Source organism: Macadamia integrifolia, unplaced genomic scaffold, assembly GCF_013358625.1.
Source record: "Macadamia integrifolia cultivar HAES 741 unplaced genomic scaffold, SCU_Mint_v3 scaffold2114, whole genome shotgun sequence".
In the NCBI taxonomy this organism is placed as follows: domain Eukaryota; kingdom Viridiplantae; phylum Streptophyta; class Magnoliopsida; order Proteales; family Proteaceae; genus Macadamia; species Macadamia integrifolia.
Genome location: NW_024868521.1, coordinates 10,763 through 30,017, shown reverse-complemented (window position 1 = coordinate 30,017; position 19,255 = coordinate 10,763). Strand labels below are relative to the sequence as shown.

The 19,255-nt window shown below is 37.4% G+C and overlaps 2 protein-coding genes and 1 long non-coding RNA gene across 4 annotated transcripts; 1 reads left to right on the top strand and 2 right to left on the bottom strand.

Moving 5' to 3' along the window:
* Positions 1–3,731: 3,731 nt before the first annotated feature.
* LOC122065766 (zinc finger A20 and AN1 domain-containing stress-associated protein 9-like) lies at positions 3,732–4,233 on the bottom strand. The gene has a single exon (XM_042629623.1). The coding sequence runs from the start codon at positions 4,206–4,208 to the stop codon at positions 3,732–3,734; it is 477 nt and encodes a 158-aa protein (XP_042485557.1). The 5' UTR covers positions 4,209–4,233.
* Positions 4,234–7,996: 3,763 nt separating this feature from the next.
* LOC122065763 lies at positions 7,997–14,957 on the top strand. Of its 2 annotated transcripts, none has more exons than XR_006136099.1 (3): positions 7,997–8,270; positions 14,189–14,690; positions 14,778–14,957. It is a non-coding gene; the product is annotated as an uncharacterized LOC122065763 (long non-coding RNA). The 2 variants fall into 2 exon arrangements; XR_006136100.1 differs by having other exon boundaries at positions 8,002–8,270; positions 14,189–14,330; positions 14,475–14,957.
* Positions 14,958–16,416: 1,459 nt separating this feature from the next.
* LOC122065765 lies at positions 16,417–17,442 on the bottom strand. Its single transcript, XM_042629622.1, has one exon. It carries the CDS (start codon positions 17,440–17,442, stop codon positions 16,417–16,419), a length of 1,026 nt encoding a protein of 341 aa, XP_042485556.1.
* Positions 17,443–19,255: the final 1,813 nt, after the last annotated feature.

Here is a 19,255-nt window from a genome sequence, read left to right as displayed (position 1 = left end):
TTTGAAAATGACTCACACTGGTATTTAGTGCTATTTACTGCTTTCAGTAAAAATTTAATGGTTCTCATTCAACCCCTGTATGACCTGGTCCATGAGATTGTGGGGTCAGTATAGGCCCGTGGGATTATTCAGGCCGAAGGCCTGGATACCTATTGTTAGGAAAAAAAAAGAAAGAAAGACCCCATGTCCTTTACATCCCAGTCCTCCTATTGGTTGAGCCACCAACTTGATGTGCCTATTCCTCTCCCATTGTATTACAGGAGCTGATATTTGATATTTGCTGGGTTTCTTGCTTTAGTAAATCTAATTTGGGATTTGATTAACCTTTTCAAATCATTAAGCCAAGCCCAAAACATCCAGTCTCTAGGAAAGCTTCACCTGTTTTGAGGTATGGTGCTAGTGTTTTGGGACATCCGGACCCATTCCTAATGAGCTTCTTTGATTGAAGCTTGAGCGTTTGGGAGACACTTGTGGTTAGTGAGACTTTCGGTACCTACCTCATAAGGCTCATCTGATTTTCGCGTCTGGACTAATTTGGAAATAGACAATGATGATCACTATTGCATATAACACTTTCAACCTGTTCACCCTAAGTCGGTGAGGTTATGAGTTTGACGTATTTGGTCTCATATCACTTTAGATGTGATGATCAATACTATTGGGTGCTTGTAATTTTCATCCGGATCAAGGCATTTGGTTTAAGGTGCACTCTGTTCGTCACTATTTTTGTTTGTGACCACATTCAATTTGTCTAAATTAGAGAGTCGTTTTAAATAATTTTTAAAAAAATCTAAAACTTGTGACATATGCTGCCCAAGTGGGAGATTGTAACATTTCCAATTAGGTGGGCTAGCATAATCCAAGATTTGTATCCAAAATCAATTTAGTGGTGTTGACTACAGATGGAGTAACCAGAAATAATCCAATATTGGTAAATGATCTCTATGATATTGGATTTTATTAGTACACCTTAATGGTATGAAATATACATTAATATGTGTGGATCTAAGGTAAGGAAACCCTAATTTTCTTAATGGGAAGGAAACCCTAATTTCCTTGTGGGTTGGTCCCTACCCTCACCCTTATAAATAGTTATCACTGGCCTATTAAGTGAATGATTAAAGAAAAAAAAAATTAAAGTGATAGGGAAAGAGGGTATATCAGACTAACGGTGTTCGTGTTGCAACGAGAGATCGTTCTGCTTCAGCCATGAATACAGGTAAGCCGTTCTTGTCTCCGTAGTAATTGTATTGCATCCTTGTTTGATCTCCATACGATATGTTACGCATATGTTTTTATATCATTTCCATCATTTGTTTGTTGTTGTTGTTAGTTGATACGCCTGGGTTTACCATGTTAAACTGCTTTTTTTTTTTTACTTTCCTGTGCCAATCGTATCCAAAAAATGGCTTCATTAGATACATCTTACATCCTCACCGTCTTATGCAAGGTGCTGAATTATAGTGAATTACTTTCTCTTCTTTTAGGGTGGGCCCTAATAGCTTCAAACACTTTGCCACCCTAGAAAAATAAGAATGGTCCCATCAAGTGCTATTTCTCCATAGGAAAAACTGATGAAATGGTGGTCTCTCCCTGAAATATGAATGTGGAGGTTTCTTCGTTCAAGAGATTTGTTCCCTTGCCCCACACACCACTTTCAGGTTCCAAACTTCAGGAAGAAAACAACTATCAATCTGTTGAAGGTGTAGTTTCTAACCCAATCATTTATTCAGAAAATTGTTCATTTTATAATTCAAAATGATGATAAAACCCATCATAGGCTTCTCTTCTTTAGGTGAATTCTGTTTACGAAAGAAAAAAAAAGATGTCTCCCACTCTAACTCATAGTGAAGAACTCAAGGTTGTTACCAAAAAAGAATATATTGTTTGATATATACATTTGGGTATAATTGGCTTTGTTGATCATGCAGGAAAATACCATGAATATAGTTTTATCAAATTAAGATTTTCTAATGTCAAAATCATTGTGGTAGATTGTCACTATCATTTACTTATAGTTGGAGAAGTTTGAATAAAGTTTGGAGTGTAATTAAATATTTATCTTTTTATTAGAAATGTTTATTAGCAACTAATTAAATTAGTAAATACAAAAGATGATAAATCTAAACACCGATATGGCTTACTATCCATATCAACAACAACTACTTATACTAGGTAATTTCACACAATTCAACAAAGACACATGATTGTAAGATTTAGTATGGTTTACTTTGATTCATATGGGTTACACTTTATTTAGTTCAATTTTGTTCAAACCAATGGTTTTAAGTTTAAAAACACACTCTGAACTGTATAAATTTCAATTTTCAAAATCATAGTTTATTTTTCAATTCGATTTAATTAGCTTTTCAATAGTCGGTTTCCATCAGTTCAAATTCTAAATTGACACCCTTAATTGAAGGATAAGCAAAGATAACAATCATTTTTTTTTTTTAATTTGAAAAACAGAAAAAACCCCAAAGATTAACTGAAGTTGTTGTTCTCCAAAATTTTGTATTTATAAACAATTTTAGGTTGTTTTGAAGACAATATCTCTTAGCCGACACCATTAAGTTGGGATAAGGCCAAGTTTATTTTTGTTATTTGTTGTTTTCGACGATAATACCTCCAAAATATTTTCCTTTGAAAACAAATGAAGCTAAAGCTATGGATTCAATACTAGCTCCTCTTCCAAAAACTTGAAGTATCGAAAACAAACTTGGCTTGTAAGTACTTTTATAATGCTTGAGCATAGGTTGATTTAATTAGCTCAAAAAAATCAGTTTCAGTTTAAAAAAAAAAAATATGTTGCTTTTGGTTTTGAGGGCTAATGTGTTTTATAGTCACAAGCATGAAATATAAAATTTGTTTCTCTTGTTAAACACCATGCATGGTGACATATTTTGTTGATACTAACTGCATGTGCACGGCCAAAGGCCAAACCCAATCCCATGACCCATCATGGATGGGCCACACTTTTTTCATTAATATATCAAGGAGTTCTCATACAGAAAATCAAGAATTTCTGAAGTTTACATTGTATTTGAACTCAATTGGGGATGAGACAATGTGCTTTTAGCTCAGTGGCAGGCTGTTTGGTAGTTAGGCGGCTGGCGCTTGCTTAAGTTAAAGGAATCCCGCTGGTTTGACCCTCATAGCCCGCACTTGCTGAAACAGATAGCAGTTAATTGGTAGCAATAAGTGTGTCTCCATGGGCCCTTTGGTGGGTCTTGCTTAGCCCAGTGCCCCTTGAACTTACAAAAAATAAAAAAGAAAAAGAAGATGAAGATGAAGATGAAGAGGAAGATGAAGTCAATCGTGTAAAGTAAAATTACATATTTCCTATGTCTAAACAACACTTCCAATGAGTTTCTAATCCTACTTGATGATTTAAGAGTCATTATCTATAGGTAGTAAAAAAGACTAATAAAATTTAAGGGAGAGGGATAGGTATACCGCCGATATCAAGTATGTTTGCAGATAGCACCAATAGGAACACATGATAGAGTATCATTCAGGAAGGATATGGAGGTTATTTCAGAAAAAGGGAAGAGAGAGATAGACACAATTGGTGTTAGCATACTTGATATCGGTGGCATACCCAACCTGTTCCCAAAATTTAAAGAGAACAAAATAAAGAGACTATGAAATATAAAAGATGTCGGAGTCTGAAGCTAAAACTTGGAACACAGCCTCTCTAGATATATATAGTCCATAGTTTGTAGAGTAGCTCATAATAATCTCTGAATCTTATCAGAGATCACACAAGGATTAGCCTTAGCAATAGCTTCCTGACCCACCGCCTTGTAGTCGAAGGTACAATTATGCATCTCAGGGTACCGGTGCTTTGAGCAGAAGGTACTTCCACACTTGCAGTTGAACCCTAGCAGCCCTACTTTCTTACTGCAGCTCACACACCTATTCTTCACCACCGGAGGTGATTCAACGGCGGCACCGGCAACTGTGGGATTAACCACCACAGAACCTCCAGAAGATGATGAGGGCACGGGCACCGGCACCGGTACCGGAGTTGAAGTTATTGATGTTGTTGGGCTCTCCACAGAAGCTATAGCAGAGGAGGGTTTTTGGGCTTGTTGGAGGCAGAAGTCCCTGTAGCACTTGGAGCAGAGGTTATTGGTTTCTGGACTGCCAAAGAAACCACAACCCTTGGCACAGCGAGAAGGGCTTTCAGGAGTTTTCCATCCCATCTCGTCCTTTATTCTCCCTTCGGAACCCATCTTCTTCTTCTTCTTCTTCCTCTCTCTCGTTTATCTTGTTGATGAAGCAATGGAAGAACCAGAAAATAGCAGATTAGTTTTCTTTATTTTTGGGGGAAGGGGGGGTGTTACGTGAGTATTTATAGAGTAGAGGTTAATTCAAAGTCTTGTAAGGATTAGGAAATCTTTCTTTTTCGGTAACGAAGGATTAGGAAAATCCATTATCATTGAAATTGGCAAGTCCAACGTGGAATTGACTGTTTTGTATAATGACGTCACATGACCCGGGTTACGGTTTATTTATTTATTTGGAGTGTTGGGATGTAGATGCCCCTCTCGCGTTAGCGTGGATAGCTGGAGTTTATAAATTTAGGAATCTAGATTAGGTTCATATACGAGAATAATCTTGTACGTCCCTGATTTGTGAAGAGAGAGATAGTGGATTCCAAATTTATGGATGAAGGATTTACGAGATTGTTCTTGTAGATAAATGTGATCCAATCTCCAAATTTCAGGGGAGTGTAGCTCTTGCTCATGTATAAGGAGCCAATGATAATATACAAGGAAACATTAACAGAGATGTAATTTTTCATTTCATAGGGGTGGGCCAGTTATTTTACCCCTTGTGTTTTTTCTTATAAAATTAAGAAGGGAAAAGAACATTGGCCAACTTGCCCCTCCTAGACCTTAGAGTAGTGGGAGCCTCGTAGTTAATCTTTTTTTTTTTTAAGAGAACATTGGCTAGCCATCGTTACTAGATCGAAATCATATGTGGGGAGTAGATCAGGAAGACAGTGACACATTCCATGCTTGACACTTATCCTAAGAAGGTGGACGGTCAGATTGAATTTTTGATGCAGATTAATTACCAAAATAGGTTTGTTTTATTAGGAATAAGCTTAGGGTTGGGTTCCACACATGTTGGGCCTTTGATCCCATGTGTTTTGAGTGTAATAGATCACTTTTATGAGTCTAAAAGGGGGGGGGGTTTAAGATTGAATACGAGATTACTAGTTAGTTTCCATTTTCATTAGTTTCCTTTTTAGTTAGGCTTGATTTGAGTTATATTTGTTTCTTTAAGAGTCAAGTTATTAATTGAGTCAAGTCATTAGTAGTTAGTTTCCTTTTTTAGCTAGTTTCTAATTTCAGTTTTTAGTAACTATTGTATAAGGAGAATATTTGGTTTTCTTTTTGAGGAACCTTCTATTTTGTAATTCCCTCTCCCATTAACATTATAAATAAAGAAGAGGGGGCTCTTAAAAGCCTAGAATGATTTTGATAATAAATAATGGCTGTTGCTATTGTCTTCTTCATGAAGAGTTGTCGTGTATTTGATCAAGGTTGATGGAATTGGTGTTTGATCCAATTAAATTTTTGCGGTGTGAAGCCCAAGAGGTTCTTTTCAAGTGTTTTTTTTTCTTCTTATTGTTAGTATTCTTCTTCAGCCATCTCAGGTAAGTAATCTGAATTTTTCTGCAGAAATTTCTGGGTTAAGCTCTTTGTTTCCTATTCTGTCGACCTAGTCTATTTGGAGTTTTGGCCACCCGATAGCTTTGAGTTTTTGGTCAAGTGTTACCCTTGCTGTATGGAAGACTCGATCCAATTTTTAGAGTAATATGACCAGGGGATTGTCTGATATATTAAATCTCTCTAATCTGGTCGATCTCTGTTCTAATTCAGTTCTGTCCAGAATTCTGGTTCGATTGTTCCAGCTGTTGATGTATTAAAATTGGTAGCTGTTGTTCATGGTTCAGCCTCTGTTATTGGACCACTAAGCCTCTGTTTTTCCTGGTCTCTATTCAGCTACAGAAATTCTGAAACTGTGAGATCGATAGGGCTGATCTGTGTTAATTGATTTCTATCTTTTAGTGCACTGTAGTGACCAGAATGGTGGTCGACTAGTCTGGTTTATTTTCTGTTGATCTTTTGATATGAGGTTCATGTTTATAAGGTGGAGTCTTGTTGATTCGACCTCTAAGAGTCATATGAAGCTCATGGTTATGTTTATTTAATTACTGTTGTTCTGTCCTAATCAATACTGTTGGACTGAGATCGATGGACTGCTGATTTATTATTGCTTTTTGTTGATTTATTATTGCTGGTATATTGGGTTTTTGGTTGTTCTTTGGTTTACAAGATCCTGTTGTTTGGGTCTGGTTTGGTTGTCCAAATCCATTCCTACATCAATTTTCCTCTGGTTTGCGGGGTAAGACCCATTCGGACGCTCCAAGCAGGTGCCTTTGAGATTGTGGATGTATGCTTAGGGGAACTTTTGCTCTAGAGAGCATGAAAAAGGAAATAGCATCACCCATCCACAGCTAGAAGATCCACTTTAGAAGAACCACTCCATACACCATTTTCTTCATATTTGTTAATCGATTTTTGCTTCATCAATAACCACCAGTGAGATTCAGTGGTTGAGAAGAAAACAGCAATCGGATGACATGTTCACTCTCACAAGGTTATGCTTCCTCCTCTTTCAGTTCTAAGTCTATGATGCTGCCCCCAGCCCTTTTCCCACCGATACCCTAAACCCAACTGAATCAATCACCGACGGCCAAAATTTTGCGTTGGGAATTTTCAGCCCTGGCAATTCTAGTGGTCTACTCCCTAAGTGATCCCTTAGTGGAGAAACTACTTGGTTGATCAAGAGCCGATTCAGCGATTGACGTTCAACTGAGAGAGATGTTAATTAAGAGGTGAAGCCCTTTACACTGTGCTGTTATTGTTATTCAAATTACTTTTAGAGGGTATTATTGACAGAAAAATTTGTGCATGATCATGCGACAACCGTCAAAGGGATGCAATATAGACCCTAATCTCCTCATTCAACAGCTTTGTGCATGATCAAGACCATGTGGCTCGGAAACTACTGTGTACAAAACTCTCTCCCTTAAAAAATCATAAAATTGATCCTAGGAGGTAGCCGAATTGTGTGAAAGTAATGGGTCCAAATCTCACTTTTACCCATATTAAAACAAGGGCGAGGGACCTGCAGGCATATACATGTTGACATAGGCATATAGCTCCATAATTATGCGATGAATAAGTGAACCGCAGGCAAATACATGTTGAAGAATACCTAGGGGTTAGCGACCATGTGCCTTGAATCCCCTACTCTCTCTCTCACACACACACCCACCCATACCTACACACTCTGGTTTTAAAAGTTTTTTTTTTGCAATTCATCAATTCTGATTTGGATTGGATTGGAATCGACTGTGATTCGAATGGAATTAATTATGGATTAGAGAAGGGAAAGGAGTTTCTGGATTTTAGGATCACAAGGTGAATGTTAGTATGCCCTTCCCCTCCCCCTCTTTATTTCAGAATTGGACCCTCCCCAACCCATAGCTGGTCCGGAAGTCCTAACACAAGAACAGTTAAAATTTTATTAATTTATTTGTTTCTGTCAAATATGTATATTTTTATTAATATATTAATAAAATATTTGAGACCTACCTTTCTCCCTATTTTCCAAAGAAAAACAACGAACCGCCCTAGCTTGGTCTCCCTCTCCTTCAAACCCAAAGAACCCCACCAATAACACCCCTCCCTCACCCACTCTCGCTCTCCAAGGAGTAAGAGGAAGGTGGAACCCAGAAAGATAACAGTTCAATCTCTCCGTCTCTTTTGGACATGTGTCAAGCAACAATCATATTATGACTGTAACTACAGTGCTTCAGTTGGGACATGAACTGGACTCCACCCAAAGCGGGGAGTTACTCTCCAATTCCAATAACCCTATAAACTTGCCAAGTGAGTCCCAGATAACCGGGCGGCTCTTTTTCTGGAAGGAGGTACTCTCCAAGAGTCTGAGAATCCGACTCACTCTCATATAACCCCTATTCCTCTATAAACTCCTCCTTTTTCTCCGTTGTTCCTCAAATCACGTCGTTGCTCGCTGCCAAAACTACACTACAGTGTGCAAGGATGGTCCGTAGCGGTGACGGGGTGAAATGGTAGCGAGGCCGTGGGACTGCGTGGCTGAGCGGAGCGCTGGCTGGGCAAGATTTGATGAAGAAACCCGATCGAACAGGAACAGATTCTAAGGTAAGATTTCATTTTAACCTAGGATTTCAGATTCAATCACCTCTCTTTGATTTCTACTACTATAATGAATGCAGTCTCTTTTTTTTTTTTTTGGTAGAAATAATGAATGCAATCAACATGTAGTGAAATGTGAATTGTTGTCGTCAGTGAACACTGATTCTTTATTTATTTATTCTTAGAATCTCTCTTTTTTTCCCCAATACCAACTACCGTAATGCATAGATCTGGCTAGAATCAGTACATGGATTATCCCTCCATAGATGAAGATGCAGGAATGCAAGGTTCAGCCATCAAGCTTCGAAGATTGATGAACCATCTAAAGTCTCTAGATCTGAGATATTCAGACTACCTTCCCTGCTTCTTTAGTGCCAGGAATCCAGTGGTTATTTGTTTCTGGATTGCTTCTGAAAGCCACCGTCTCTCCCTCTCGCACATGATCATGACCACCCCTGTTCATTTGTAGACCATATCCATCTCCGAAGCTTTCTCCCACCCTTATAATCCCACTCCTTGTTGTGTGATGTTGCTTGTATATCAACTCCTTGTAGTAAGGGGTCTCCACAAATTTCTATTGCACTGACGATGATCCTCCTGAAAAGTTTGAATCAGCTGCTCGAAGTTGATCTTATGCTATCTCCCCCAAGTCTCCCCCAAATCAATCTTATTGAACCCTTAGGGATTTCTCAAAATCATTATCCTCCATTTTTGTGTCGTTGGCTACAACATTTAAAAAATCAATCTCATTGAAGATATTGAGACGATGAGTGGCAGTCATTGCCTAATGCAATCGAAGCAGCAACATTTCAAATCAGGAGTAGACCCACCATTACTGTAGCAACCTAACCAACAGTGCCGCCACGAAGGACGATTAGATCAACTGGTGGAGCAACTCATTACGGCAGCCCAATGGTATCCATATCCATGATCAGGCAGTATCATGGTGGATGATACTAATTACCATCCATTGCAGTTGTTCGACTTCATGAGTCAATGACCTCATGACCTTGGCAGCCACCTATAAAGTTCATATTCTGCATAAGAAACATATCCAATTACATATTCTTCAAGAACAATATTCAGTGAAATGACAATAATTGTGATCATGAATAGAGAAAACTGAGGACATGAGATAATAAGTATATCGAAACCAATTTCGACAACATGTAGCTAACAAATAGCAGAAGATCACGACAAACATCAAATTTACATAGCTTATGGTAAGACCAATACTCATAATATACTAATACAAATGCAACTTATCTTGCATATAAAACCCAGATGAAGTTGAAAACAATATTTTAGGAAACTGTCCAAATAGAAGCTTATTGGATGTGCAATACATATCATATGACCCATTTCACTAGAAGAAATGCAACAATATTACTTTGGACCAAGTTTCCCTGCACCCATGGTGAGTGGGAATCCATTCACCATGGGCGATCAAGATTGCGGAGGGGGAGGAAGGGGGACTTGGTTTCTGGACTCTTGGATCACACAGTGAACCCCATCACGCAATCAGAGGGAACTTTGTCCTCTTACCTTTTCTTCTGAAATCTACATACGCACACATAGAAAAATATAAATAATTATAGGAAGTTAGGTGTCTTGATATACTTACTCTAAAATTTGGTAAATCGTTGATTCAATGTTGCTTGCCTTCATCACCTTTACATGCTTTTGAAACTCTGTTTGTTAGTAGTATCATTTAAGAGAGAGAGAGAGAGAGAGAGAGAGAGAGAGAGAGAGAGAGAGAGAGAGAGAGAGAGAGAGAGAGAGAGAGAGAGAGAGACCAATCTGTCTAACTACTTAAGCATTTTAGACGTAAATTTCATAAAAAATATGGGTTAATTTGAATAACAAAAACTATCGATTTCTTGATAGTGAAAATGGTCCTTTAAGAACGAATGAGACTTAAGAGTGGTCTAAGTTACTAAATGTGATTAATAAACCATTTAGCATGAGCACCCTTAATATAGAAGCAATGAAAAATGGTATCTAGCTCACCATTGTGCTGGATTCTTTTTTTTTTTGCTAACAACGGGTATTCAAACCTTCAGCTTGACTAGTCCTGCAGCCCATACTGACCCCACAACCGTATGGATCGAGTCCTACCGGGGTTGAATGAGAACTATTCAACTTTCACTGAAAGTAGTGAAGAGCACTAAACACTTTCGTGTGAGTGGCCCAAGGTGTGCCTAGTGGAGGTTGAACTTAGGACGTCCGAGTTTACGGCTCGTACCAAGTTCGTTGCTCACCAACTGCGCTACCCCCTTGGGTTGCCATTGTGCTGGATTCTTCATCCATTATCTGCTCTAAATCTTTTAAAGTGGTACCAGCTCACCAATGTGCTGGATTTTCAAGTCCATATCCACTCAAAATCTTTTGAAGTGGTTACTAGCTCACCGATATACTAGTTTCTCCAATCCTATCTGCTCTAAATTTGTTAAAGTGGTTACCAACTCAAGAATGTGTTGGATTCTTTATTCCTTATTTACTCAAAATCTTTTAAAGTAGTGACTAGCTTACAATGAGCTGGATTCTTCTATCCTTACCCACTCCAAATCTTTTGAAATGGTAATCAGCTCACCAATGTGTTGGATTCTTTAATCCTTATTGGCTCAAAATATTTTAAAATGATAATTAACTCATCAATTTGTTGGTCTCTTCAATCAATATCTGTTAAAAATATTTTAAAATCTTATTCGATCATTTGTTAAAAGATATCGTATATTTCAGTTGATAATTAGGATATGAGGAAAGGGGTGCACTTGGTTCAATGGTAAATTTATGATGTTGAGACTTGGTGGTCAAGTAGTGAAACAACCTTTGGACAATCTCGATGTGAGGCTAAGTAGTTCTCACCCCCAGACCTCGCATATGCTGGAGCCTCGTGCATCGGGTATGACTTTCCCTTAATTAGGATATAAGAACGATCTCTTGGAATCTTAACTAGAAATTTTGGAAAAGTATAATTTGCATTCGTGGAATTTAGGATCTAAGGGATGTTGTTTATTGATACCTACGATATTTCATAAAGTAGGCAAACCCACGTTAATATTTTTGGAAATTTAAAAATATTAGATCCAAACCACATATTTGACAGGGGGATCCGATAAATTTTAAGTCAAGTCAATCGGAATTTTAGGGAAAAAGATACAATTTCTAAGGCCATCATTGATCGATCAAAAAATTGCGAGGGGAACCTGAAAAAAAAAACCCAGCAATGAATATTTATTACACTAGTGGAGATAGTAGTATAGTGGATAATCGTATTTAAAAATAAAAAAATATGTATGTTGCGAGTACAAGTAACCTCAACTATATAGGTCTAAAATGCCATGTTTTTTTATTACTGCTTCAATGACCCTAGTTTTGATAACCAAACGTAAATATGATCATGCAAAAAGGCAAGAGAATGTTAGGAAGGGGGTCCCTAGATACTCAGCGGCGGTTTTCAATAACCGTAGCTATATGTGCATGTATGGTGTCGGTTTAAAAAAATCATAGTTTCAATCATTGTTGGAAAACCAGGTTTTGTGACTCGACTCGTCCTCCTTAAATCCTAATGAGTTGGAGCGAGTCAAAGAAAACCAAGCAAGTCATGTCAACTTTCCCCCTCTTATTTCCATACTAGTCTTTCTCAAGCAATCCAAATAAATAATTAATAAATAAATTAAATGAGACAAGATAAAATAAAAGTGTTTGTTTTTTCAAATTTTTTAAGGAAGCACATCATTCATTGTCTCTTGGATGAAACTGATAAGATCCAACTTGAAGATGTCATGGTCATGAATCACCTTTTTTTTTTTTTAATTAAAATTTAGATGTATACTCTCAAATACTCAATAGTGACTAGATTCAATAAAGAAGACTTCAGTGATTGAACATTAACACCATTAGAATATATTTTAATTCAAAACTATTCAGAATCGGTTGTTTTGTTGTGCTCGGGCAAAACAAATGAGTCTTGAATGACTCAATATGATTTGGTCCCAGTCTTGTTAGTTTTTAATATAGGACGAGTCTTCATGACTCTTGACCAAGTTTCTAATCTTTTGACCAAACTCGGCCTAGTTTTCCTAGTCAAAACCTAGTTTGCCAACAATGGTTTCAATAGAAACCACAACTAGATTTGCGCAAGTACAACACAATTGGTTATCGCTTTAGAGGGATTTTCGTGGCGGTGTTCAAAAACCGCCACAATAGCCCTCCACCCAAATGCTGCATTTGAGTGCTTTTCTTGTAGTGGAAGAACACAACATTCCTCAGATCTTAAAATTCAATGAAAAAAACATTAAATTTTTGGAAAACTGCTAGATAAGATTAAAAATGATCTCTTGGATCTTAAATTCAATAAACAAAATTATTTTTTTTTTCAAAAATTTCAAGATCTAAATGATCATTCCTTAGATATGAGCAACAAAATTAATCATGTTTTTTCAAAATATGGCCAAATAAAATTTCAAAATATTGGATTGTATGTGGATTGAAGAAATTAATACATTACTTGACTGTTTACAATTTTCCTTGGATATAATACCGAAGAATCTAAATAATTTTTTTGAAAAAATTAACGTCGGTTTGCCTACTTTATGAAATATCATAGGCATCAGAGAACGAGATCCCTCCGATCCTAAATCCACGAATAAGAACTGGATTTTTTTTTCAAAATTGCTAGTTAAGATTCCTAGAGATCATTCCTCATATTCTAATTTTCAACTAAAATATATGATATTTTCTTTAAATGGTCAAGTAAGATTTTTAATTTTTTTTTAGAGGATATTGATTGAAGAAACCAACAAATTGTGGACTAGTTACCACTTTAAGAGATTTTGAGTCAATAAGGATGAAAGAATCTAGCACATTATCACTTCAAAAGATTTGGAGTGGATAAGGATTGGAGAATCCAGCTCATTGTGAGCTGGTCACCACTTTAAAAGATTTTGAGTAGATAAGGATTGAAGAATCCAACACATTATTGAGTTGGTTACCACTTTAACAGATTTTGAGCGGATAAGGATTGGTGAAACCAGCACATTAGTGAGTTGGTAACCACTTCAAAAGATTTTGAGTGAATATGGGCTTGAGAATTCAACACATTGGTGAGCTGGTTATCACTTTAAAAGATTTAGAGCAAATAATGGCTGAAGAATCTCACACATTGGATTGTTAGATGCTACTTTTCGTTGCTTCTATATTAAGGTTGCTCATGCTAGATGGTTTGCTCGTTAGGTTTTGTAGGTAAAGTACTTGAAGTCCTATGCCTTTTTAAAGAACCACTGTCATCATCAAGAAACCTATAGCTTCGCTACTCAAATTCACCCATACACTTTATGGAATCTACGTCTGAAATGTTGAGGTAGCTACCAAATGTAGCATATGTAGGAGATTGGTTCTCTCTCTCTCTCTCTCTCTTGTATGTGCTTGTGTTTTCTTTACGAAAGGAGCATTCTTGTTTCAGAAACTTTTTTTTCTTATTATGGTAGAAGGATTTAGGAATATTAGTAAAGTTCTTAGTTTACAAACTTGGCTTGTAAGTTACCTTTATAATGCTTGAGCATAGGTTGATTTAATTATCTCAATAATATTAAGGTTGATCATGCTAGATGGTTTATTCATCATGTTTAGAACCAAAAACACTTTTAGTTCCCAGTCTACCTTAAAGAATTGTTTTTCACCATCAACAAAAAATTGATAGTTTTACTACTCAAATTCTCCCACACTATGAAATCTAGGAAATGTTTATGCAGCTAGCAAATACAGCATATGTAGGAGACTGGTACCCCCTCTCTCTCTCTCATTTGTGTTTGTGTTTACATGTGTATTGTCTACGAAAAGGATTACTTGTTTAAGAAAAATGTTTTATTTTTCCGTAGTAAAATAATTAGGAATATTACCAACTGTTTTTTTTTTTCCAGTTTTGTTGAAGAACTGAAAATTAACAATATGACAACAAATGCTACTGCACCAACATGCCAAAAGATCAGAGATAGAATACGAAAAGCCAATAGCGGTAATGGAGGCAAGCCACATCGAATCAACGATTTACCAAATTTTAGAGTGGGTTTCTAGTTTTGCTATAAAGTCACTTTTCTTACTGATGCTGTGACATTTGAGATTGTAACACACACTCAATCAACCTTGGCCATTCATTTTGAAATCTGCAGTATAAGCTTTGTTCTTTGAGCTTTAAGCTTTGTGCAGGGGATAGAGTAGGGTTGCTATCTGAAGTAACTAGGATTTTTTGCGAGAATGGATTGACTGTTACAAAAGCAGGTGTCACAACAGCTGGGGAGAAAGCCATGAATGTCTTTTATGTAAGGGATGCTTCAAACCACTGCAACCTATTAAAAATATCAATGTCTCAACAAACAGGCAAGCAAGACGATAGTTGAGTTTGGATGATCCCATCAATTGCATGTATTTCCTCCAAAGATAATGTCTTTATCCAAGGAAGTTTTATTTCATTAGAAATCACCAACTTACACCTTCTTAACTTTATTGCAGTTAGAGATTCTGTTTTGAAGATTCTGTGGCAAACTATAACAAAACTATACATGTTTCGTCGACAAATTGCTATAGTTGTATAGAAGTATTGGCTGACATGTTAAGAGCTAGCTCTTCAAGGTTGCCTTTTGTTGCAAATTTTTATCCATGAAGAATATATTTTGAAATTTCTAAGGCTCAGATTCTTTTGAAGGCAGTATATTTTTTTGAAATTTCTAAGGCTCAGCTTGAGCTTTGGTGGGGTTTAAATTTTTGGTTCCCTCTCTCCTATTTTTTTTTTTTTTTTCCGGGGAGGAGGATTACTTTATTTTTCTAGGTGCGAGAGTTCACATCCTCTGTAGTGAGCGATGAGGTGTGGTGAGTATTGGACAGTTGAAAATATTAAAGCACGTACCCCAAGGGGTTCCCAACCACCCGATGTTCAGTGCACTGATACAGCGAGCGACTGCAGACAATTTTCACATGTGCGAGAGGGGTTGAGGGTAAGTAATCTCCCTTACTTGGATGCCAAATTCTGCCCAAGTATGAAAACTAAATCAGTAAGATCATAAAATTTGGATAAATCTGTGTTGGATTATACAGGGTGTGATTAAATCACGCCCCAAATTGACACATGACCTATCCATGTTTAATTTTATTTCAATGGTTTAATTTGTCTAATTGGCATGCCATTAGGCAGGTATAGGCATTTGGAGCTGGGTATCAAATACTATACAAGCCCAATAAGGGAAGACCAAATTAAATAAATTGGGCTGAAACTGAAATCAACCTATACCGAGATTTCTTTCATCAGGCTGGCTTCGGTTTGGTCTAATCCAGATGAAGATCGGTTCAACCACCCAAAATTTGGACAAAATTTACAGTTTGACACCACTATGTTGATCTTAGATGTAAAACCAATAATAATAACCAAAATAAACTGAAAAATTAATTAATTAATTAATTAAGGAAAAAAGAATGTCATGTGGCCTTAGCATCAAAGTAAGGGCAATGATGGAACACACAGGGGCATCAATCTGGAGGGGGGTGGACTTTTCATTCTATAAGGTAGCAGGAGGGCTGTGTCTAGGTGCAGGCACCCGCACGCAACCTCAACGTAGCGATTTTCTCCTGGTATACGAAGCTGATCCAGACTCATGGCTGATACTGTTCTCCCTGCTCGTTCTTAGGATCACCATTGGTGTGGCATAAGTGATTCTTCCCCACACCCTACTCCCAAAAGATATCTTACCTATGTGGCTGTGTATCATATCGATTAACATACTATTGTCAAATGTTTGTTTATTTGCAGTGGGCCAGCCCCTCAGGTCTGATCCATACTGAATCCTCTCTTAGACCATGACCTCCAGCGTCAATCTCACACCATTCATTGGGTGTAGGCCCCATACCCAAAGGTGACTCCCACACCCCTTGAATAATGTGAGAATGTCGCCAGAGGTCATGGTCCACAAGAACAACCACACAAAAATTGCCATGACACCAAACTTCTTAATTCTTCAATGGAAGATGGAGAAAAAGAAAGAGACCAAAATTATATTCTATTTGAATATTTCAAACACATAATCTAATAGAATAATTCTAGAGATATATTTTATTTAAATACAAAGGATGATATCAAATAAAAAAGAAAAGAAAACTTTTACACATCACATTGCTCCAATTGAACATCATCCTTAATCTTAAGAGGGGCATACTCTCCAACATAACCATAAACCTCGAGATGATCTTCCAAGAGAGACTTATCGATGCACTCATGGTGATAAGATTTGCAAACAATGTAAAACACAGTCTGAACAACCATCCAAAACAGAAAAAACTGCATCAGCAACAAGAAGCAAACTATCCCACTCAAAACCCTAATCCACATCCCCATCCCCAACTTCTCCCCTTCCACCACCATCTTCTTAAACCCAAACTGTATCATCATTAACACGATACTAAACTCAAACAAGATCGCAAGCGCAACCCTCATCTTCCCCTTAAGCAAGGCCTTACTCTTCATCATGGCCTTAGTACCCTTGCAATCTTCTAAAACAGAAATCGCCCAAGAAAACTGCCAGACAGTACTCATATAAACAACCCCACTGAAATATAGAACAACAAGAACGATCAGAAGTACTGTGCCTGCCACGATTCCAGGGTTGAAAAGTGCAGCTGAGCTCTTACTTGTTTGAAGAGGACCAAGAACGAAGAAGATAAGGGAAAGCGATATGAAAACCATAGCGATAACAGTGTATAAGAAGAGGATGATGAAGGTCCATAGATAGGTAACTATGTAGCGTTTCCAGACCTTGGGGATGATGGTCATGACTTTCTTGAAGGTTGGTTCTTTGGTGGTGTTAAAAGATGCGGTGGTGTACACAACAGCAGAGGTATAAAGGAGGGAGAAGATGACAGAGAAGACGAGGTAAGCCACCTTGACGAGCCAGATAGTGACCCGTTCCTCCGATGAGATTCCATCTTGGAGGAGGCGGCTGTTGTTGATGATATTGGAGAATAAGATGTCAGAGACTAAGGTGTAAGCTAAGAAGATGAAGGTGTATGGGAGGATAAGTGCGAAGGTGATCTTGGTAAAGATTTTTCGCCATGAGAATATGATCTTGAAGGATTCCTTGTAGATTCCGATCGAGCCCAGGGATTGAAGCTCCTTTGATTCTCTATCCATTTCTTCTCTAGCTCCCAATTGATCTATTCAATTTTCTGGTTCTTGAGTTGAGTCTCTTCTGCTTATCTTCTTTCCTTATAAAGAGTTTCTGTCCATTGAAGAGTGCGTTGAAATGTTGAAGATTTTTTTCCTAAGATACCCTCGGTCTTCCATTAAATTACCTAATGATACCGAAGTACTTTGTGGGGTAAATGCTAAAGACTAACTGGAAAATTGATTCAGTACATTTGTGTACACTTCTTAGCGTACGTGACATGATATGACTAGGCCGAGTGGCTGTGGCTTGACCAGATCCTTCTGGTGGAAGTCAATAGCTTGTAAAGGTGGAAATTACGAATACTATATTCTCGTGGGGAAAGATTAGGGGCCTTTGGCCCTTCAATTTCATGTGGGGTGTTGTTTATCGACCTTCAGATTAGAATCATATTAAAATCTCATCAGAAGGTAATTTCACTGATGCAGATCTGATAATAGAAGTTACTCACAAGAAGGTTAGTTTTATGTTGCTTTCATCTGTACCTGCACCTGCACCGCGGCTAAAAAAACGTAAAAGACTGAGCCCAGTCAGGAGCAGGCAAAGTCAATCACATATTTATATCAAGAAAAAAGATTATGTATGCTGCCGGTATACCCATATTTGTGCATATTTATGATTGATTGAACTTGAACCAGTAGCTTCCACAAAACCGACAGTGTACTTAACCTCCTCCCATCTGTCAGGTAATTAAGAAACCATTCAGGCCCAACCATGCTAGATTAGCTTTTCTATGCCTTGTGTTATTTTTTTTTTTTGCTAATGGTCAGCAAAATGAAATTAAAAAAATCAAAATATTGCAGAGTTAACGTCAAGGCATACCTAGACGATTCAAATACAAGCTTATCGTTTACTTCACCCCTCTACATTTGACTTTACCACTTACTGAGGAGGAAACCAACAAAAAGCAATTGGTTTTCTAATTGCTTTTTAACCTCATCTTGATTTGTGACTCGTAAGGCCAACTCTCTCGAAGGTCACATCATCCTAAACCGTTTCCAATTCACTTATTACATTTTTCTTGATTAGGGATTTCTCTTCCATGAAAACATCCTCTGCAGTGAGTGTGATGATCCGATGAGCATCGGATGGTCGAGACAACTTCAAGGTGTATGCTCGGATGCTCTCAACCATCTAATGCTCATCGTACCACCACACTCACTGCAGAGAGTAATCGCTCCTCTCTTTGGGTTCAAATACGATTAATAATTAAATCATTAATTTCTAAGGTGAGTGGATTAATTATTAATAATAGTTGGAAAGTTTCTCTGGTGGTGTTTATACTCTATTCTTATGTTTCTCATGCAATTTTCAAAATCCCTTTGTGTAGGAATGCTATACCTAACCGTTGGATCTGTCCTTTTTCTAAATATGATAAGTTCTCAACTAATTTAGAGCTAATTTGTTGATTAATAGTTTTTCAAATTGTTCTTGTGCCCCTGAGTATACTAAGTTATGATGTTTGGTTTGGTCTTTGAAGATACATCCTAAACTTATTATTTTTCTATGGAGATTGTTATCGGATATGGTTCCTACTAGTCTAAATTTCCTTGGCATTTGTAGGATGATGGATTGTGTGTTTTGTGCAAAAATGATTGTAAAACGAATTGACGTCTTTATCTTTCTTGTAATTTCACTAACCATGTTCATGCTACAGGGCCATTAGGCCTTCGGATCGAGCACCTACAAGCTTCATCGTTGTTGCACTTTGTCCTATTCTTTTCAAGCTTCATCGTTGTTACCTTAGTTTGATGTTGCTTTCATCTGTCCCTGCACCGC